At 54.5% G+C, this 22185-nt stretch overlaps 2 protein-coding genes across 8 annotated transcripts in view; one reads left to right on the top strand and one right to left on the bottom strand.

Moving 5' to 3' along the window:
* Positions 1 to 5098, top strand: part of MTUS2 (microtubule associated scaffold protein 2) — a 388026-nt gene extending 382928 nt beyond the window's left edge. For all 3 annotated transcript variants that reach the window (XM_027557497.1, XM_027557498.1, XM_027557499.1), the window contains 2 exons: positions 922 to 1019; positions 2201 to 5098. In XM_027557497.1, the coding sequence (XP_027413298.1) occupies positions 922 to 1019; positions 2201 to 2414 (312 nt within the window). In that variant the 3' untranslated portion in view covers positions 2415 to 5098. The remainder of the gene's footprint in view (positions 1 to 921; positions 1020 to 2200) is intronic.
* A 3146-nt stretch (positions 5099 to 8244) lies between these two features.
* Positions 8245 to 22185, bottom strand: part of SLC7A1 (solute carrier family 7 member 1) — a 62642-nt gene continuing 48701 nt past the window's right edge. For 3 of the 5 annotated variants that reach the window (XM_027557500.1, XM_027557502.1, XM_027557501.1), the window contains 8 exons: positions 21588 to 21709; positions 20875 to 21097; positions 20101 to 20240; positions 17527 to 17629; positions 15469 to 15701; positions 15111 to 15277; positions 14411 to 14519; positions 8245 to 13155 (listed from right to left, as the gene is read on the bottom strand). In XM_027557500.1, the coding sequence (XP_027413301.1) occupies positions 13052 to 13155; positions 14411 to 14519; positions 15111 to 15277; positions 15469 to 15701; positions 17527 to 17629; positions 20101 to 20240; positions 20875 to 21097; positions 21588 to 21709 (1201 nt within the window). In that variant the 3' untranslated portion in view covers positions 8245 to 13051. The remainder of the gene's footprint in view (positions 13156 to 14410; positions 14520 to 15110; positions 15278 to 15468; positions 15702 to 17526; positions 17630 to 20100; positions 20241 to 20874; positions 21098 to 21587; positions 21710 to 22185) is intronic. The other 2 variants (XM_027557503.1, XM_027557505.1) reach the window with 1 other exon arrangement.

The raw sequence follows: 22185 nt of genomic DNA, 5'->3' as shown, positions 1-22185 counted from the left end.
ACATTCTGAATTAATGGAGGGATGAAAATATCAGTAATGTGGACACTTTCCCTCCTGAGGCTCTGGGCAGCCAGGAACGTGCAGCTCAAGCCCAGCTTTGCACACGAACAGAAAATAACATCCTCCTCCATGGTGGTTATTCCTTTGAGACTTAATGCCCGCTCTCTGTCCGTGTGTCCCCATGGCCTGAGACCTAGCTGAAGTCGAGCTCCATTCTAAGATGAACTGAGAAATTCTTTTTTGAAAAGACTGTGAAGAACTCCCGCGTAGGGTGGTTAAGGAAAACCACCACCCCTCCGTGCATCGGGCCGAGGCATCAGAGTGGAAGGACTGGGCTCTAGCCAGCTCTTCAGCAAGGCTCCCACGCCCGCCTCATCTTTGTTCCCAGGAAATGCATGCATGCTAAGTTGCTTCAGTTGTGTTCAAGTATTTGCGACCCCATGGACTGTGTAGCCCACCAGGCTCCTCTGTCCATGGGTTTCTCCAGGCAAGAATACTGGAATGGCTTGCCATTTCCTTCTCCAGGAGATCTTCCAGACCCAGGGATTGAACCTGGGTCTCCTACATTGCAGGCAGGTTCTTTACCCCTAGCACTGCCTGGGAAGCCCCATAATTCATAATATATACACACAGACATATTATATACCTACATATATATAAGAAAGATATACATATATATATATATATATATATAAAACAGTACTTTTAGAGTGCACTCTGGTATTTTTTATTCTGTTCTTTTGTTTAAAAAAGCAATGCTGGTCACATCCCTCTAGCCTGGTTTTATAGCTGATGCATTGCAAACTGCAGTTTGAAAAACACTGTTTTAGATAATCCTCCAAAACCCAGAAGCCAAGGGCACTGGTCTGTCATCTCCCCCAGGGCCTGGCTGCAGAGCTCTTGACACTGCATCTTTTATAGGCAGAAAAGAACATTATCCTGGAAGAGAAGATCCAAGTTCTCCAGCAGCAGAACGAAGACCTCAAGGCCAGGATCGACCAGAACACCGTGGTCACAAGGTAGGTGGGCCTGGGTGATGGAGCCTCGGAAGCGCGTGTCCCAGATAGAATAGCTTTGTTCCTGACCTTGGAGGGCTCTGCTTTTGTCCTCGCTCCTCCGAGCCCCAAGGCTTTCCCACGCAGGCTCTCCGCGCTCCCCACGTGGAGGAAAGCGTAGAACACACTGCTCTGAGCACCCAGCCGATGCCCTGGCTCCACGGAGCACCCTCTTTGGTGGAAAGGAGTGGGGTGGGCTAAAGCGTGTGGCACAACTGGCAGGGGCGGGGGCAGGAGCGGTGGGGATGGTGGAGGAGGTTTTGGAAGGGCTGCCAGCTGGGAGTTCCAGGCTAAAGAAAACAGCCATGTGAGCCAGCCGACCCTGGGCTCCAGCAGTGGGGCCCTCGACTGCTGCCCTGGCGCTCGGCCAATGGCAGAGGGGAGCTTCCCCGCCGGAGGGCAGGAGGGAGGGACCTGGCCGTGCAGCCGCTTTCATCTCCGTGCTCCTAACCTGCTCCGAGGCTCCGACTTCTGGAAGGGAGGAGCAGCAACCCGGCTGCAGTGAGGACAGAGGCACAAAACACATCGGGTTCCTTTCTACTTGGCATCCATCAGCTGCAAACATCCATGGAGCATCTGTTAGGGCCGGGCCCCAGGCTGGATGCCGAACACTGGAGGAGGGACCGCTCTGGCCCCGTCCTCCAGGGCTCCAGCTCCAGCAGGCGACCAGATGCACTGCCCAGAAGGTCACAGCGCGAGCTGACTGCTGCCAGGGAGGCCCAGGGCGAGGGCAGGCTGCGGAGGCTGATGGCACCACCGATTCCCCGGGGCTGTCCTTATCGTCATCGCCTCTTATGTCTGCGCCGCTCAGCACCCCCCACACCAAGCCCCTCTTGCCTCTTCTTTCATGCCTGCAGCTTCTGCTCTGTCCACTGGCCACCAGCGCCTCCCCTGACTCAGGGCAGAGGGACTGTGGGCGAAATCAGGTGTTGGCAGAGAGACTCTGGGAGAGGACTGTGTGGGTGGGACAGGTGGCGATCATGTTTCAGCCCCCGGGGTCTTGGTCCCTGAGGTCCACAGGAACCCACCACCCACCCCGTTCCCTGTGCGCCCCTGGGCCTGGCCGACCTCAGCCTCAGTGTCTTGCTCTGCCATTGCTATTCTGACTGTTGCTTGTTCCCACCACACCCCCAACCCCCGTGCAGACAGCTGTCGGAGGAGAACGCTAACCTCCAGGAATACGTGGAGAAAGAAACGCAGGAGAAAAAGAGACTGAGCCGAACCAATGAAGAGCTGCTATGGAAGCTCCAAACCGGGGACCCGACCAGCCCCATTAAACTGTCCCCCACATCCCCTGTGTATCGCAGCTCCTCCTCCGGGCCCTCCTCTCCCGCCAGAGTCAGCATGACGCCCAGATGACGCCACCACGCTGCGGGCCGAGCTGCGGCGCCCGGTCCACGAGGGCTCCCACCCATGGGGAGTGGTGACCGCCACGGGCCGGCCCGCCTGGCCCCGCGCGCATGCCCAGTCGCTACGTGGCGGCCTCCCATGCGCGCATGCCCAGTCGCTGCATAGCCGCATCCCAGGCCGAGCCCTCTTCTAACCCTCGTGTGTAGGACTGTCCCGGGACGGGCACTTAGGAACGTGTAAACGGTAGTGTCTCATGTGCAAACGTTTGGCCATAGTCAGAGCCAAAAGAAGGAAATGCCAGTTGTCCTTGAGCAATGAACTTTCACTGCAGAATTTCAGGTTAGTTAACAAACAGCTCAGTTTTGACTCTCCATTGAATAATCCTTGTGTACTGCACCGGTATGTGTGTATATTTAGATACACGTATATACACATGCAGCGGTTCTGAATTGCATTTTTTATAACATGAAGTGCTGACGTATTTTGGTGACGGTCAGCAGTTTTCTAACTCGTGCCTAAGAATTATTGGGAAATGAAAATGCATTTCTATCTACCTTCCCAGGAATATTTCTACCCAAAATAGAAAAAGGAAAAAAAAAAAAAAAGATACAGAGAAGAAGCGCCTTTCGACCTACCACCATGTGGTACTCTGTTTAACACAAACACCAGCCATTCGTCGGTAACTACCTTTGAAACAATCAGCTTCTTAGTCAACATGACGTGAGGTCACTATTACTCCATCCACAGATTTTAATTATCGACATTCCTGTCCTGAGTGGATAAGGGGCAGCAGTGAGAAACCCTGAGGGGGATGAGCAGTTTTGCAGATGTTAACTCAAGACCAGTGGATCGCCTATAGTCTTGTAAACACAAGTTTTTGCTTTTTTCCTAAATGGCATCTTGGAATCCATCATTCGGCTATTGCATCCTTGGGAAAATATGGAAGCACATGACCTTAGAGAATGAGGGTGAGAATGGCCTTGGAGTTTGCCAAGACTATTCACGCTCCATCCTCAAGAAGGAAAATTGCTGATAGAGGCTGTATTCTGACTAAGCGTAGAGGAGAAGAACGTCCTCTGGCATCCTGTTTGATGTGATGCTATAAGTGGTCAACCTACCAAAATACGACCCTCAGCCCTATTTCATTGCCCCGCCCCACTTCAGTTAGGTTCTGTAACCCAACCTCATTCTTGTACATTGAGCAGCTCAGGGGTTCTAGCAGGGGCTTCCAGAAAACCAGTTCTTTTGTCCTGGGGGGATCAGTTCCTGGTTGTGCTAGATCATTGCATGACCTCCCAGAAACCCAGGTGTCTTTTTCTGCTGGATGGTCAAGCTATACCACAGCTAAGAGAGGTCTCATCTTTGGCTCAGGAGGTTCTTCCAAAGAGAGGAGCCCCAGGAAACAGCCAGCCAGTGGTCATAGGCTTCTGGACTGGCATTTGTCTCCTAAATGGATTAGAATGGGGAAGAGATTCCTGTAGTGCTGTGGACCATTAGAAGCATAACACACAAAGTAGTTTCAGCCATTAATACAGTGGTGATAATGACGTCTTTACTGTTCGTGACGAAGACTCTGTACTTTTCTCCCCAAGGCCCCTCAAAGTGGTCCTGAGCACAAGACTGATTCTGAGCAAACCCGAGATAGGCAGACTTATGTAGATACGCTTTGTGGGGTCAGTCACAGAGCAGGAAAGAAACGGCTCAAGAAAGGGTCCCCTGGCCCAGAGCCCCTGCCTGCTCGTGGCATATGTGGCCAGCATGAAGACAGACCTGGTCTGTGTTCCTTGCATGAGTCAAGCTTGGGCTTCCTGGCCTCCCATACATCTCATTTCTAGCAAACCTCCAGGTTTTTGCCCATCCTGGGGACATAGACAGGAGATACCCAGTGAAGAAACATTTCTTTTTCCGTTTAGTGGGTCTGCATGATGCTGTGATGTTGAGTTGGGCATCCCGTTAGAGTAGATGATGCCACGTTGACTAAAATACACGAATATGTATTCTTTTAGCAGGCACCACCTGCAGACACAGTAGCTCAGCCCTCCGAACTAGGAACTGCTTCCATAACGGCACCTGCTAAATGCAGTCACACAGCAATACAGATGTCAGTGTTACGTTAGAATGTGGTCTGGTGTGTTAGCCTGTTGCAGTCACAGTTGTAGTGGTGTTAGAACCAAGTAATCCCCCACTAGGTGACTAGAGCGTGGCTCTAACCATCCCTGACCTTGGGTACCTGAGCTAATTCCCACAATGCCCTGGCTTCCTTTCCTTGTCATGGACGCCCATCATGTATGGCTCCTATCCCCAAACTCTAGGGGCAGCAGCGCCTCCCCCACTTCACCTCTCTCTCCCCGACTCCCAACACTGTTAGGACTTGGACCTCTGTTTCTCTGGTGTCCACCTCCCAGGCTGGAGCTGTTTCCACAGAGAAATGCTACAGCCTCCCCACCTGTCTCGAGCAAACCCACCCAACCTCACCAACCTCTCCTTGGCGTGTGGGATGCTGTTGGTGCCCTGCTCACCCCCAGCCCACCACACGCCCTGTGAGGTTCCGGCTGGGTGTCGGAGCGCGGACAGGCCGTGGAGCCAGCATACTTGGTGACCATCTGAAGGGGGTCACTCGTTCCTTTTTTGGCCCCTGCGGTTTCTGTGTTGCATTATTTGTGTTTGAAGCATATTAAAATGAACTTGAGGGACCTTCTGTGATATGCACTTGATGTGACCATTGGCCTGGCCCCCCTCAGGCTTCAGGAGGTCAGGAGTGGACTGGGAGGCCCGAAGGCCAGGTTCCCTCTGTGTGCACGCCAGGGTCAGCTGGTCATCACTGAGTCTTGAGACCCTCTGCTCCAGTTTAGCAGGGTCCCTGCGCCCAGCTTGTAGCCTGGGACTTTCAGCAGTCTTCCCCCAAGCTTTGGGGGCTCGGTGGCTCTGCTCCTTGTCTTCAGGTAGCCAGGTTGGACTGGAGACCGTCAGAAAAAGGACACAAGAGATCAAGTACAAGCCCCTCACCGTCAACTTCAAATTCAGATGCTGACCTGACTTTCTACCCTAAATGGGCCTGGTCACTTTGTGTCTGGGTGGTCACAGAGTTCTCCTCTCAGAGTGGCCAGGGGGCCACTGGCTCCTAGCATGGGGGCCATGGTCACAGCACTTCCTTGTCCTGCGCTTTCTCATGCCTGCGGGGTTCACAGGACCCCAAAAAGCACTGAGCCAGGACACTCCTTTAACCTGAAAGCATTCGACCCCTCCCACCCCCTTAATACGGGCTTTCAGGCTGGACTGCAGCCAGTTAGCAGGGGCACCAGGGGCCATGGGAAGACTCCAGTCAGTCTGTTCCCCCAAGCTGCTGCTGACCAGGAGCCCCTTGGCAGGTGATAAAGGCCCCTGAGTTACTCTGGACCCACCAACACCATCCTAGACCCCCTGGCTCACTCATGCCTCCAGATATTGGTGACGGCTGCCAATTAACGATTTACTCATCAACACATCCCAATCTGTTCATGTCTTTTGGCGCCTCCTGCCACCACTTTAATCAGAACCACCCTGCATTATCCTTCCCCCCACCATGCATCAGTACTGCCACTTAGCAAAGGGATGCTGGCGCCTGGCCCAGGGCCCCGTGGAGGAACCAAAGGTGGAACAGCCTCCTGGCAACAGAGAACCGTGTCCCCGACGGTTGCTAGGCAGCAGTCGAGAGAGAGACCTTCGAAGTCAACCACTCAGTCTCCGCTCTGTGGTCTCTGGGAGTCCACAGCGGCTCCCCCACTGCCTGGGAGGCGGGGAGGAGTGTGGAGGGTGAGGCTCGGGTAGAACCAGGGCAAATGTGTCTCCCCTGCTGCTGGAGGTGAAGGCTGTTATGCTGTGGATGCATCTGAGAGCAAACCTAGCAGTGGGGCCAGGGAGGGGGGTGTTGGGTGGGCGGTTGGTGGATGGGACAGCCCTCCTGCCAAGCAAGAGGCAGGGCCTTGCCCACAGTGGGGGAGGGGGTGGTGAATCTGGGTCAAATGCTTAAAAAACATCGCCAGAGGCTAGAGCTAATTCACTTAAGTTTGCTAAATATCTTTTTTTCCCCATTTGTTTCCCTTTGGAACCAGTCTGCTTCTCTGGAACTTCTCTATAAACAAAAGCAGGACACTTGGGGTGTCTTGACCTACCAGCTCGGTTTTTTGCCCCCTCAGCGTGAGGGATGAACAGGTGAATTTGTCTGGGTTTCCCAGCGCAGGCATCACGAGGGATAGAGAGTTGTCTAAGTGGGCCCCTCCCCTCCCTACAGGGTCCCACCTCCCCACAGACAAGCCAGCCCATGGGCTTAGCTGCTGCTGATCGGTTTAACTGCATTCAAATCTGTGCAGCACAGCGCATCAGCAGGCGCTCAAGAGGCAACCGCAGGGATTCAGGGAGTAAAAGTGTCAAAGTCCGACCCCGTACCTTCTCTCTATCCGCCACTGCACCCCTCCCCCGACACCCCTACTCCCTCGCAGTCCCAGATGGGTGTTGAGAAGTAGGCCAGAGACTGGCTGCATCAACAGACACACTGTCTGCTTTATTCCCTAAGCCTTGCTCACATCGCATTTATGGCTTCATGGACAAGCTTGGATGGCAAAATGACACGATGCCCCTTTGGAGAGGGGCGCACAGGGGTACCCCCCTAATAGAGGTCCCCGCCCTCCTGGCCGCCTGGTGACTCAGCAGTCCTGAAGGAATCCACGTGATTCCTCCCCACTGCGGAGGCCGGGCTGTCGGGGGCAGCCTCTGACTCACCAGTCGAGCTTCTCCAGGTGACTGCCCAACCCCCGGCCTCCAGACGGGAGTGGCTTCAGAGGCCCTTGTCCGGGTTTCCTGGGAGACGGCTGGAGCCGGGTAGGGGGCTCTCCAGGCGCCCGTCTCTAGGTGGCGGCGTGGCGCCGCGGCACCGGCCTCTCCCGGCTGAGGGGGGCTCCACGCGTGGACCCGGCCAGGTCGCCCCCAGGTCCGGGCGCTTGGGAGCAGTCAGCCCGCCCAGATTTCAAGGGCTGGGGTTCGGCGGTGCCTGCAAGACAGCACAGGGCACAGATCGCCCTGGGGCGGGGGGAGGTGGTGGGGTGCTGGCTTAGGGAGGCAAGTAGGGGCACCCCGCCTGCGCGCGCTCCCGCCGTCCAGCCCAGGCGAGCGGCAAGCCGCGTGGCCCACGGGTGGTCCTCGCTTGTTTGATGGTGGGCATGCGGAGGCGGGGTGGGGCGGGGCCTGTAGCAGCAGCTCCCTGCCCTCCTCTTAGTGAGGAAATGCCACTACGCATCTTCCTGCTGGGATCACACCGCGCCTCGGGGTCTGAGAACTGGGGCCACTCGACTGAACGCACCTTTAATGCAGAAAAACGCCTCCTTTCTCAAGTGGGGCCGGGGGAGGGGGTGATGGTGAGCGCTCAAGGTTTATAACAGCCACACACCCCGCCTTCCACCCCTGTCCTGCAAGCATGCCATCCCTGACGACGAGTGTGTATGGGGGAGGTGGAGGGCAGTGCGAGGCCAAGGGGTTCTGGGCACAGGTCGCGGGGCGGGGGTGGGTGTTGCTGCACTTGATGACAGCAGCCTCATTCCCCACCATCTGGGTGGCGGGGAGATCTGTGGGCCCCAAACCCGAGGCGACCTGGGAAGAGTGGGCAATTAGGGAGATGATCCAGGGGCCCCCCTGGCTGCGGATTCCGCCCCCTCCCCCCGACCCCAGCTGTGAGGCAACGCAACATCCGGCTGTGAGATTCAAGAAGCAAAGACCAGGCTCTGGGACTCTCCAAGCCACACCCCCCAACCCCTCACCACCCTTCCCATAGCTACCAGAATTCCTAAGACCGCACTGGACAGCCAGGGCCGTAGATGGGAGTTTATTAGGATTTGCAGAAGCATGACGGGATGTACCAACAAAGTTTGACTTTATAACATGAACTATTATGGCATCAATGTACCAGCAAAACTGGGATACAGAGCACAGGTTCACATTTTTAAAAGGCAATGGACAACGTCTACTTTTGTCCTTAAAATAAAAATGGGGGGTGGGGGTAGGGGGAGGTATGAGGGGACGGCGAGAGGACCAGCAGAGGCCAATCTGATTTGCAGTTAGCTGTCAGAATCTAAATCTAGTATTGCAATTATAAGAAACTATAAGAAAACTATTAGAAAAATAGAACATCAAACGAGCAAAAAAATATTACACAATTTACATAATAAAAAACACAATCCTCTTAATAATGGCTCCATGTTCAGTAGAAGAAAAAGTACACTGGAGAACCCACACACCTTCAGGTTTGACAATAAACCAACCCTCGTGGAGACTGTCACCCCTGTATGCTCCTTAGACTAATCCACGCTTAAAGGCACAACGTAAGCAGGAAACTTATCTTAAATAGATATTATAAACTTCTCCAATGGGAAAATAAGTCCCAAACTTAAAAAGTTTGTCATCAAGAAACACAACATCATACACACCTTGTTAATAATTTAACAAGGCCTGAATGCCTCTTCCCAGCCATGCTCCGACCCTGAGAAATCTCATTTGGACTTCAAGCCGAGGTCTCACGGTGGAGTGTTCAGCCAGCAGTTTGGCACGTTCACAGGGTGGTCCTGGAGAAGGGGGGGCTCCTGAGAACTGCGCCCCGAGACCCCTGGCTGGTCCACTTCCTCTTGAAAGAGCACTGCCACCCAGTGAAGCAATGGGCACAGAAAGACTGGATCATAGTGATGAACAGGAAGGTCAGTTGACTTTTTTTTCTTTTTCGCCTTAACCACCCATTAGGCATCATAACTACGATGATGAGATACGGAGTGTTTGTAGCTTCTTGCACCACTGGATCAATAAAGCATTTTGTCCCCCAAAAAGTCCACAAGAGTCTGATAAACTGTACATCTCGCTCCCACTAAGGAGCCTTACATAATGCTCTCATTACCAAGGCAGACAGATATTAATATATTTTAAATTATACATAAAATTATACACAACACATATTTAGTTCCATCTGAAGTTGAATTCACACACCTGCGTGGACATGCCACAGCCCTGCCTCTCTGTCCATACTCACACACTGGGGCGACGGACCGGCATGAAGCCGCTCCCTCTGGTCTCCATGGGGGTGGTTCTCAGGGGTCAACAGAACAAGCGGCTCTTAGTGTGTCAAAGTGGAGTGTCCACCCCTGGCGCGGGGCCAGGCCTCTTCTCTGCAGCAGCGAGGCCCCCGAGTACCCGTGGGCTCACCTGCAACAGGGTGGGGCTTTTACAAGCTGTGTCCACACATCCTGTGCTGACGGATCTGCTTCCAATGTCAGGCTAGTCGCCATCCTAGGCAGGACCCAGTCAGCTCACCGTACCCGCCTGGCAGTGGGGGTGGCGGGGAGGAGACCTAGCCCAGCCTGGGTTCCCATTCCCCACCCCCCCTCACCCCATGCACAAAACAGCAAACACAAGCGCAAGGCTCCTGCTTGCAGCCCTCCCGGTGAGAACAGATGTGACCAAGGGGCAGAAGGGAGTGACAAGGGCCCCGGGGGGCTCAGGGTGGGCAGAGAAGCCCCACAAGGCTGTAGTCAACCTGCGGGTATCCAAACGCCACGGGACCAGGTGGTCGATCACTTGATGGAGACCAAGGGGCTCAATGGAACAAAACCCAAAGCGGGGGAGATGCAAGTGATGCTGATACTGTATCAACTAAGCAGCAGTCGTTCGACCATGGCTCTATCACACCCCCCCTCTGGGTTTCTAAAAACTCACCTGGCCCAAAATCAGGGAGGAGGTGTAGGCAGCGGGGGTTGGGGGCCATGCAGGGTCCTGATTGCCCCCAAAAGGTCCCATCCCCACCCAGGGGCTCACGTCTCCCCTGCCCACGGGCCCAGCTGATTCTCCAGAGACACTGCGCCCCTCACTCTCCCACACAGGGCCCGGGGGACCCCAGGTTTTCACAAGGTCACGCACGTGCAGGGAGGGGCCCACAAGTGGTGGGAAGGGGCACTTCCTCCCCACAAGCAGGTCTTTCCAATGTGAGTATTTGGGGCTGGTGCCCAGGGAACCGAGGACACAACATCCCCAGGGAGTGTCTCTGGAAAATAATAGCCAAGCCATGAAACTGAGTCTGGGCGGGGCTGAGATGTGAGACTGTTGGGCACTTCCAGTGGTTATTTTCTGCCTGTGTGTGTGTGTGTGTGTGTGTGTGTGTGTGTATTTATGTGGTATGTTATGTCTCTGTGTGTAATGTCTGTATGTGTGTGTGTTGTCTCTGTGTGTGTCTCACACTTTTGTGTGCATATGTGTATGTGTTATATCTGAAAAGTGTGCATATGTGTATATCTGTGTGTATATGTATGTGTATATACATATGTGTGTTGTCTGTGTATATACATGTGTATGTGTGTCTGTGTATGTATGTATGTTGTCTGTGTATCTTGTCGCTGTGTATACGCGTGTGTCCATCTCAGGCACAGGAAGGCAGGCCGTGGTAACAATGTCTCCCATCCCTGGTGGGGATAGGACATTTCAGGGGCAATCAGGCCCCCCTACATGGCACCCCCCACCCCACTTACACCTCCTCCCGATTTTGGGCCAGGTAAGTTTTTACAAACCCAGAGGGGGTGTGATAGAGCCACTGTCTGCAGACACTGCTCAGTCTCTTGGCAGCATGGCCCCCGCACAGAAACCCCTGGCAACGGTATGAAAGCCTCTCTTCACAAAAGCACGGGTCACTGAACCCCGTCCAATGACCCAGGGATCCTTTCCTCAGATGGGGCTCTGGCCCGGCGTGGAGGGTGGGGGCTTCTGATACCAATGGGGGGCATTTCGGCACAGCCCCTGGGCTCCAGGAGAGGAGGGCGACCATCTGTCAGGACAGGCTGCCCGTGAGATGCTGAGACACACCTTCTCAGCTGGAGGACGAGGCGTGTAGCTGACTCAAGTGTCAGCTGTGCACAGTCTGCTGGGGGCGGTCAGGCTCAGAAATTTCAGCCAGAAATAAAAAAGTGAGAGAAACTCTACCCGCCACCTTTCCTGGATACCCTCGTTCCCTTACACTCTCCACCTTGGTGGAGAACAGCAGACAACAGACAGGTGGCTAGCGGGCCCCAGGAGGAGAGCAGACAACCAAAACACCTCAACGAAATAAGTTAAGATTCATCAAAATAGGGTACAGCACCAGCTACATAAACCTAAATACTTTTCTTTGGAAACCCGAGCTTCGGGCTCTTGTCCCCACTTTGCAAGATTCGCAAGTGAGACTGTGAATAAAGCTCCCACGAGCGACCAGAGGGGACGACGAAGCCTGCAACCGGGGCTGGGCCCTCACCCACCTGGGCCAACCCTGCTTCACTCATTCTTGCATTTTTTTTTTTTTTCCTCCAAGAACTTTCTGGGGCAGAGGGAGAAAAGCCAAGAGCCATCAGTTTATCAGGCTTCTTTCTACCAGTTTTGTGTCAAAGGGCAGAGGGGGAAGATAATGGGAGCTAAGCTTCACAAGCAGCATTTACATTTTGTGTGGAGTCAGAAATGCCAGCCCCCTCACCTCCTGCCAACGCAGGCCCTTCCGTCCCCTGACTCCACTCTTGGGAAGGAAGGCACGGCCCACCTCCAAGGAGTGTCCCTGGGGCATTGGCAGGGAGCGCCATGTACACAGGGACACGCAGTCATCACGGAGGCAGGGGTCCGGGCCTAGGGTCACCAACCCGTAGCATCCAATGACACACAGAGCACGCGAGAGGGACAGCATGGGACCCCACACCGTCCCCTGCAGGCAGACCCCCACACCCTGAACGATTCAGGGAACGACTCGGCCGTTTTCCACATCACCATTACGCACTAGCTGGATTGCGTGGCGACTCACAGCCAAGGGACAGGAGGACTCCATGTGACGATGAGACGCATGAGGGGCCAGAGGCAGCTGAGGGGCAAGGGGGGGCTGTGCGCCACTCAAGACGAGAGGACACTGGCCTGGGTAACCTTGAGACCCACGAGCAGCAGGAGGGCAGGACCCCGTGAGGAGCCGGGACCATGGGGAGCACTCAGCTAAGCTCCGCTCTTTTGAGGCAGGTCCTACGGAAATAGTGTCACGTTCCAGTTACTCAGGACTCAGCCGAAGCAGCAGCAGGGACCTGCTGGAGGGCTGGCAGGGGGGAGCCTGGTCCCCTGGCAGGAGTGTGCAGAGTGCGGGCCAAGCCCCCTGCCTGGAGGGAGGGGGCGGTCACAGTCCAGCGACCCTCTGGAGGCAGCTCAGAGGGCCGAGCAGGAGGAGATGATCTGGCCTTCCTCTCTCAGTAAACTAAACCGCTGGGGCGGGGCATGGGCACAGCCAGGGGACAGACACCCGGCACCGGGGCGGCTGTCTGGGGCTGGGCCAAGGCAGGGACGGGACCCGGCACGGCACCCCCGGGATGGAGGCCCGGGCTCCCAAGGTGACCTCCGTTCTGCCCGAGGCCGCAGCAGCCGGAGTGCCGGATGGGCGAGGAGAATGGCTGCCGTCCTTGTCCGGGAGGAGGCTCGGAGGCAGGCGGTGGCCAGTCCCGGCCCTGGCCAAGTGGCCCCGCAGAGAGCTGCCGGGGGGTCGGGGCCACGGGCCACACGTGGACTGTGTTGAGCTCTGGGCGCGTGGGCTGGGTGGGGTGGTGGTGCAAGGTGCTGCGGGGGTCTCTCGGGGGCTGGCCCATGTGTCACTTGCAATGATCCAAGTGACCGTCAGGAGTCCTTGAGGGGTCGGCGGCCAGGGTCGCCTCCTCGCTGTGCCAGAGACCGTAGCCAAAGTAAATGAAGAAGCCTGTGGGCCAAGGGCAGAGACGGGGTGTGAGTCCGGGAGGTGGCCCCGGGGTCAGGGCCTCACGAGAGGCCTCTGCAGGCAGCCTGCCCCCCAAGTAAGCCCACATGACTTCCGGCAGGGTCACCTCTACAGCTGGCAAAGGCAGGCGCATCTTTCTGGGCAGCCTCATGCTTGGCAAGCCACTGGGGGGGACCCCTGGAGGGGCGCTGGTGCCTCTGCCTCATCCACTGCCCACCTGGCAGGGCGGCTGCCCTGCGGCTGCTGGAGGAGCCAGGACAGACCCTCCAGAAGTTGAGCTGGGTTTCCAAGGGCACTAGGGCTCCCTGGGCTCCTCACGCTGTCTGTTATAGCTTCTGTTTTTCCCATGAGTGGCTTAGACGCCCAGGTCACGTGGGAATTCATGCAACCCACCAATTCAGTCATTCCGGTGAGTTTCAGGGGCCATGGGGGTCTGTGGTGGGACCCAGAGATCTGTGCCCCTAACTACCGCCCCCCACACTGGCGGGGTGCCACCTTTGTGCCAGTGACAAGGGAGAGCAGTCCTGGAGCCGAGGAGCTTGTGGAGGGCGCTCAAAAGCAGGCATCCCCCACCTCTGCAGGGAGGCAGGGAGCTAACCTCCCTACCCCTCAGTCACTGGGGAATGGGGGTTTGGCCATAACTCAGCCTGAAGGCCACTGCTCTCATCAGGGGTATAGCCCAGTCAGGCCAGTCTCCCAGCCACCAGCACTACTGGGTCCATTTCTGCAGCTCAGGCTGCTGGAGGCCTGCAGAGGGGCCATGGTTGGTGCAAAGCAGGGCCAGGCCCCAAGGGGGACCTCTAGTTCTCCACGGGCCCAGCCAGTCCCTGTAGCCCAGGGGGCCAAGGGCGGGGCTGTCTAGATGATGCTGTCTGGGGTGAAGAAGGTGGTGCTCTGTCAACAGCAGACTCATGGGCTGGTTCTTTGAACATTGAGCTCTTTCCCAAATAGACAGCTGGTTCAGGCAAAGGCTTTACAATTATCTACGAGGGAGGGAGGACCCACAGCCTACCAGGTGTTCCTCACTGTCAGAGAGAAAACCACTGACTACACGTGTTTTCACTGTGTTTTGAAATTGGAAACGGGGGCAGCTGGAGGATGCAAGCCAGCCAGCCAGTAGCAGAGAGGACAACGAGCTGCTGGGCATGAGCGGGGTGGAGGCGAGTGGGTGAGTGGGGGGCCTGAGAGATGCTGGGACACCACGTGCTGGTCACCTCGAAACCCACGCCTCACGTACCAATCAGCATCCACACGGCAAACCGGACCCACGTGCCCTTGTCCAGCTGCATCATGAGATAGACGTTCACGAAGATGCTCAGGACGGGAAGGACTGGCAAGAAGGGCACCTGCGGGGACAGGCAGCACAGCATCAGGTGTGACGGGCGGAGAGCATGAGACAGCAGAACCACCCGAGGGGCGCGCCCTCCCAGGCCTGATCTGGACGGGCGGGGCTGTGTGGGGAGGGGCTGAGTGCCAGGCCCCACTCCAGCAACCCCCATCCCCTCAGCACCCCCAGTACACCCCACAGGCAAACCCTCGCAGGTGGGAGTTTGTTCCGAGCGACACTAATTGCCACAGTGAACTTGCGTCTCACTTCTGAGCTTGCTGAACGATCTTATTATTTGTAGACTCTACGCCTGAAGAGGCCCTGGTCATCTCTGAGGCCTGGTAATGACACACGATCCACCAGGCAGACGTTTACTTGTGAAAAGCTTACAGGATGCGGGGCACTGCCCCACCCAAGGGCCTGGGGCCAGCCTTTCTCAGCAGCACTGTCTGTGCCCGGCTCACATGCCCCTGAGTTTGGCCAGCAAGCACCTCACTCCGCACACCCAGGCCTGCCGGAGCCCAGCAGAGCAGGGTGGCCTCCTGCAGGAGAGTCAGGATCATGGTCTCCAAGGGGTGGGTCCCTCCAACTGTCAGGCTGAGCTGTTTACCTTGAATGAGAGCTTGGTCTTGCTCTCGGGCTGCCGCCAAATGATGGCCGTGACCACGGAGCAGAGGAAGGCAGAGCCCATGAGTAGAAAGACTGCCCACAACTCCCCCTTCACCAGGGCGTCCTTGCCAAGCACAGCTGCCAGGCAGAAGGTGATGACCAGAAGTGCTAAGAGGAACAGACAGAGAAAACCACACTTCAGTCATTCCCCAGGTTCCCACAGACAGATCAGTCCTTCCCAAAACCCCAGGAGGGTTGGGCTCCATCTCTGCGAGCACCAATCCCAATTAGGGCAGAATAACTGACATCGTGGTCACCCTGGGACCCCAAACACCACATAGGGAAGGGCAGTCTCTTACCTAGGAGGCTGGTTGAGATGTTCACGATCAGCCCGGAGAATTTGGAAGGCTCCGTATTTTTGGGTGAGAGTATGGTTTTCAAAGAAAGCCTCTCTGCTTCTGGTAAAAAGCCCGTCTGAGAATCGCTGCTGCTCACCAATTCATTCTGGTCAACTGGATCAAGCTCATCACTAGTCCTGGCCATCTGGTATACCGTGTTGGGCTGCTCGGGCTGATATCTGTGAGGCAGCATACTGTTTAGCCATCAGATTAGGCTTTAACTCAGCAGAAGTACACACACCCTAACTCATAGTAAGCCTTCAAAGGGAAGCTGCCTAGGACACAAGGCATATAATGGGAAGAAGATGGTCAGAATGATACGTGTGTGTATGCTAAGATGCTTCAGTTGTGTCCGACTCTTTGCGACTCTGTGGACTGCAGCCCACAAGACTCCTCCGTCCATGGGATTCTCTAGGCAAGAATACTGGAGTGGGTTGCCGTGCCCTCCTCCAGGGGAATCTTCCCGACTCAGGGATCGAACCTGTATCTCTTATGTCTCCTGCATTGGCAGGCAGGTTCTTTACCACTAACTCTCCGCAAATAGAAACAGAGGAGACCTGGGCCTCACTCCTGCCTCAGGGCAACACCTTCTTCCTTTTATGTCTCTGTTTTGAGGCAACTTGACCTCCACCATGAAACAGCCCAGAGGAAGATGCTAAGACCGTTTCTCTCACTCTGAAAAGCAGCACTAGCCCTTAAGATATGAGGCCACTCACAACAAAACTGCAGTTGTAGGAAGCTAAAATACAGACAGAAATAGAAAGCAATCATATTAGGATCCTATTCCGTGCAGAGAGCCAGAGAAACATGTCTGCAGGCTGATGGATTTGAGAAATTCTATTTGCATGATTTAATTGGATCAATTTATTTAAAAACTCTAAGTGCCTTGGGATAAATAACTCTTTAAAGCTGGGTGAAGGACCAACCCTATGGCATGATTTCCAAGACACAAGCCACCTGCAAGTGAAGCATTCATTCTAAATGAGGCTACTTATCTCCCCAGCCAAAAGGAACAGAGCTCCAATCTCCTCCACCAGCTTCAAAACAGGCAGTCCTTTTGCATTATTCTGCATATAATCTACGAGTGAGTATGAAGATACTTCACCATTTTTTTCTTTCACTGACTCACTTAACAAGAAGGTTGGGGGAGACTCAGAGAAGATTGTAGCACTGAGCTCTTGGGAAGAAACACGTGGTCGGAAACACTAGCTCTAGCTGATTCTCCAGAGCCACTACTGAGGCTCAGCCCAGGGACGGTAGCTGCAGAGCATGTTAGGGATGGAATCCATGACTTGGCAAGATTAAAGCTCTGCAAAGTAGGGGGCCTCTCGCCAGGAGACCACACTGGATGTCTATGCTACCTGAGGTCACCCCTGGGAGCAAGGAAGCAGAGCCCTGTCTCCCAGAGCAAAGGAAAATTGGAGCAGAGTGAGCATGGAGAGAGGGGTGCTGTGGCGGCCAGGAACCCCAGGACACCAAGCCCCGGCCCGGATCTGCTGTGTCATGGCCCTCCACAGGGCCGGCTCCATCCGGACGAGACTCAAAGCAAAACCTGGAGAGTTTTCCTGCACATTACCCCCAGCTCTCCAGGCCCTGTAACGGGACTCTCACCTCCACGGAAGCATCACAGTGTCCCTAGTTCTCCCTGTGCCCACCAGAGCCAGGCCCTAGTCTCCAGTCCAAACTGAGATCGTTACCCTCAGCCTTCAAAAATTCTGATCCAAAGATCCAGCCCCCAGCCATCAAGTTGATAACCTGTCTCTGTCTTCCAGACATCCAGCCAGAAAAATCAGAGCACGTGAGAGAGCGACAGCTGTGGAGCCAGCCCGGACTCCTTGCAAGGCTATTCTCTATAACTAGACTTTCAAGCACCAGGTCCCACCCTCTCCCATGCAGTTCCCAAAGGAACGATCCACAGTCTCAAGTTTATAGCGTATAAACCGTTAACATGAACTGGTAGCAGGAAGCTGGCAGGGGGCGTCTGCTCTTCTGTCCTGGAACCCAGAAAGCCACACCTACCGTAAGACCAACACGCAGGCAGCCACCAGAGAGTAAGCCAGGAGAGTGCCGATGGACATGAGGTCCACCAGGTCCTTCAGGTCGAAGAGGAAGGCCATCACCGCTGGGGAGGAGGAGACGAACATCAGGACGGGCCTGAACACACTGGCAGCCAGAGCCACCACCCACCCGTGACCCAGGGCACCAGGGAGAGCCTCCCCTTCCCCCTGCCAGCCCTTTCCATGAAGAAACACGGCAGCACTGCTTAAAAGGAAGGAAAGCTTGGGATTAAACCACATACACAGCTCCCAACAGACAGTAACAATAAATAACATTTATATAGAGAGAGCACTTTTATCAACATGACCCTGCTGACCCCCATGGCAATTCTGCCAGCCATCCCTACACTACAGATGGAGAAAGCAAAGTCCAGACATGTTGAGAGACTTACCTAAGTAAGGGCACATAGCTAATAAGTGGAAAAGTCAGGCACTGAGCTAGGTTCTTATGGCTCTGGGGCAGTATGTCTTCCTCTACACTATGCAGACTCACAGAGAGACATGCACATCTATCCATCCACCCATACACCACCCATCCACCATCCATCCATCGTCCACCCATCCATCATTCAATGGCACTCTTGAGCACACCAGTCAATGGGTGCTAGGTATATGCCACTGAACTTTGGTCTTCCCAAGAATACCACCTGAAGCCTGCATCAGGAGGCAACAATGATGAGGAGCTGGGTGAGGGCAAGTCCGGTGCCCTGGGAGGGCTGACAGGGGCTCCTAACCCAGAATGTGGGCATGGAAAGCGATGTTATTCCCAAACAATACCAGTCCCTTCACCGCAACCCCACTTAACACAAAGCAAAACACGCAGTCTTTTTGGAAAATCATTCCTAGATTTCTTTTTTCATTCCTAGATTTTTATAAGTGTATGCACGTCTATTTATGTGGATATATGTGTCAAGTTTCCCACTTAAAAAATAACTTGGCTGAATCTACTTTGGGATACTTTCAAATCACATGCAATCAACACAAGTTGAAATATAAACACAAAGCCATTACTTTTCCACAAATACTTCTCAAATCCACACAAACCATGGCAACTAAAACAAATTCAAACTGAGGTTAACTAACAGAATTAAAGAGCCGCGAGGGACTACTGGATAATTAGAAAACCCACTGTGTGTGTATCAAATGCTCACGTCCTCCTCACTCAGAGAAACCTGAGCCAAATTTCTTCCATGGGAGGTGATTCTTAGAAAACTAAAGACTTATATATCACTCTGACCAAATAAATAAAAAGAGCAAACCCTTGGTCTGGTAATACAAGAACTTTACAGTGGCTTTAAAGATTATAGTTTCATCTCCCTTAATCAGCACAGGAAGGAAATTAAAGCCAGTCTTCAGTATGATCACATTACATGTAAATATTGGAAAAAAAAAGAAAAAACACTCGCTATTTCCAGTTCCTTAATCCCTTAAACACACGGATCATATACTGACACACAGTGTCACTTAACCTGCCCACAGTGATCACGCTTGAGAATGCAGACTCATACAGCATGCGTGTGAAATAAGAAAAACTGGCTTCCTTTCATTAAACAACATTGACCCATAAAACTAAGCAAATTTTGCTAAGGGTGTGGATGCTGTTAACAATTCACTCATTAAGAGGGTCAAACGCCTCCCCTGTGGCTATCTGAGAAGTTCCTGTGATCCAGCTGTGGCTGGCATGTGTCCTCATTCACCATGGAGACCTCCTGCTCCACCCATGGGCTGGGAGGACCCAGCCAGTCTGGCCCCAACACAAACCGGGAACCAAGAACCACTGCTGTCCTCCCTGGGCGTGCATCCTCACACCCTCTTCTGAGCCTCTGCCTCTCCTCTGTGCACCTGCCTCTGGGCTGTGAAACACGACTCAAAGAGGAAACAGAAAACCAAGAGTCTCTTTCCAGGGCTGCCCTGGCTTTCAAGGCACACACAGAGGCCCAAGGGTTCTCCAGCCCTCCGCTCGCTTCTGTCCTCTTGGCAAGGGACCTGATATCGATCCGTCAGATCCACCTCCTCTCGTCCTGCCGTTTGTTGTCCATAAGCTCAGGGTCCAATCACACCCCCAGTGTCCCCTGGGGAAGAGGTGGCATGTTTTATAAAACGCTGATCATAAGGGATTCTCGCTTCCCAGAGAATTCATGAGCTAAGACACATGGAAGGTGAGTTTCCAGCACCAACAAGACACGGCATGTACCGTGAAGGACTTCACCCCACCAAGGTCTACTCAGGGACACCTGGGGAAGGGGAAAGACACAGCTCTAAAGGGACAGTGTGCATGCTGAGCTCAGTCCAGTGAGACGGTAATCACTGAAAAATGCAACCTGTTCGAGAATTCCATCACATCCTCTGTGAAACTGGCATCTGCCTTTTGTCAAAAGGCACTCAGTTACCTTGTGACAAACCAGACTCGAAGGGTAAAAACCAAATGTTAAAAAGACCAGTCGCAACTTCTCTCAGACCAGCACAGGTCAAGACATTTCCTTAGGGAGTAATAACCCAACTGTTAAAATCCTGGATAGGACATTCTAGTTCTTACCGGCAATGGCACCCGAGGTTAAGGTGGCGATTATCGGTGTTTTGGTCCTGTCGTTGATTCTGGCCAAAAATTTAAACAGCAGCCCGTCTTCAGCCATGGCATAGATAACTCGAGGCATGGGAAACATGGAACCTAAAAGACTAGATGGGAGGAAAAGCGAACCGTAAGAAAGCTCGGGGGAATAAAGGCATCGACACACCAAGCTTGGAGGAGCACTTGCAGCAAGTCTGCACATGTGCGTGAGTGGGAAACGCCTAAGTAAACCAGCGTGGCATCTAGACACAGTTCTATGGAAGAGACATTCTGCATTTATTCCTGCGATTATCTCCGGCTGAATCAAAAAGAAAAGCGTCACTGCCTTCATGAAGATCTCCCGGAGGTCCACAAATGCCTCCTGTGTGTACAAGCTAGCAGGAAGCATGAGAGCAAAATGACTCTCGTTAAAAGGCATTTGCGGCACTTGCTCCTTTTTAACGGTAGCCTTTGCTTTATGGCCAAAATAAGGGCCGGAGACAGTGATCACAGAGGTGGCCTGGTCCGGCCAGTGGCCACAGTCAGGGACAAGAGAAGCAGCCCTTGCTGAGCCGACAATGCTGAAATGTGGGCCTCGGGCTATTGAGATGAAATGTCCGTAATGCAAAGACAGCCTCAGGGATTGATGGAGAGCAGCCCAAGGGGAGAAGTCCCACGATCAGGGCTGGGTTGGGCTCTACTTCAAAGGGAGAGAGGAGTGGTCACGGCACACCTGCCTTCCCGAGCGTCTCTGCCCCTCACCTGGTAGACAGGGCGCAGAGGGAGCCGACGGCCACCGCATACTTGGCGCCCTCCCAGCCCACGTGCTTGAAGGCATCCGGCAGGGGGCTGTCCTTGTCCAGGCAGAAGTAAGGCATCATGAGGGTAAGGGCGGCCGACACTCCGAAATAGGCGATGAAGCAGATGAGCAGGGATGCAACGATGCCCACGGGGATAGCCTTCTGTGGGTTCTTCACCTCCTCCCCTGCAAGCCATGAGGAGTTCAGCCAGAGGGCTTGAGACCACCCTGCAGCTCATGGCCCTGAGGGGCCAGGGCCCTTCCAGGCTCCAGGGAGCCCAGGGGAGAGGCCCTCAGACCACAAACCACAACACCCACGGACCCAGGGAAGGTGCTCTCAGCCTTTGCGCTGAGGGTCAGCGAGGAAAAGATAACACACTGGAGGCTGGGAGCCCGGCCCCCTCGAGCGCCCAGACAACGTTGGACTAGGTAGCCACACTCCCCCGGAGGGCATATGAGGTCTGCCATCAGCTGCAGCCACGGTGCCGTCACCCCAGGCCCGCAGGGGACAGGCAGGCCACTTGGGGAGCAATGAAAGGGGGATTGGCAGGAAGGTGCAAATCCACACTCGGGCACTCAGGAGCAAATGGGCGGCGGCAGGCATGCATATACCTGGGGGAGGGGAATCAGACGCCTGGCCAGGCAAGCCCAGGTGTCCCGAGGGCGGTGGACCTACCTGTGGTAGCGATGCAGTCAAAGCCCACGAAGGCGTAGAAGCAGGTGGCTGCCCCTGACAGGACGCCGGAGAACCCAAAGGGCATGAACCCACCAACACCGGGTTTCCCTTCCTTTGTGTCACTGAAAGAGAGAGCTGCCATCAGGGTCACAGCCCCCTGCTTCATGGTCCTGAAGAGGAGCCACCCTGAGGCCCAGCTAGGCCCGGCCCTGCAGCATCCCCCATCTGGCAGGACAGCAGCCCCAGGGCCGTGGGCAGATGTAACTCCAGGACCTCACTGGTGATCGAGGGGCCGGGAAACAAATGCCTCTCTGGCCAGAGGCCAGCACGGGTCATCACCGCAGGGACACAGAGCACAAGGACGGCCAGTGACAGGAAATTCTATCAGCTGGCAGAAACAGTCTCTTCAGAACAGTATGAATGCCCTGTGTCATGCATCAAACTGGGACAACCCTGAGGGATGGGATGGGGAGGGAGGTGGGTTCCGTATGGATGGGAGACACATGTACACCAGTGGCTGATTCATGTCAATGTATGGCAAAAAAGACTACAGTATTGTAAAGTAATTAGCCTCCAAATAAAATAAATTAATTAATTA

This window comes from Bos indicus x Bos taurus, chromosome 12 (genome assembly GCF_003369695.1).
Source record: "Bos indicus x Bos taurus breed Angus x Brahman F1 hybrid chromosome 12, Bos_hybrid_MaternalHap_v2.0, whole genome shotgun sequence".
NCBI classification, from domain to species: domain Eukaryota; kingdom Metazoa; phylum Chordata; class Mammalia; order Artiodactyla; family Bovidae; genus Bos; species Bos indicus x Bos taurus.
This window is presented reverse-complemented; position numbering and strand designations above follow the sequence as displayed.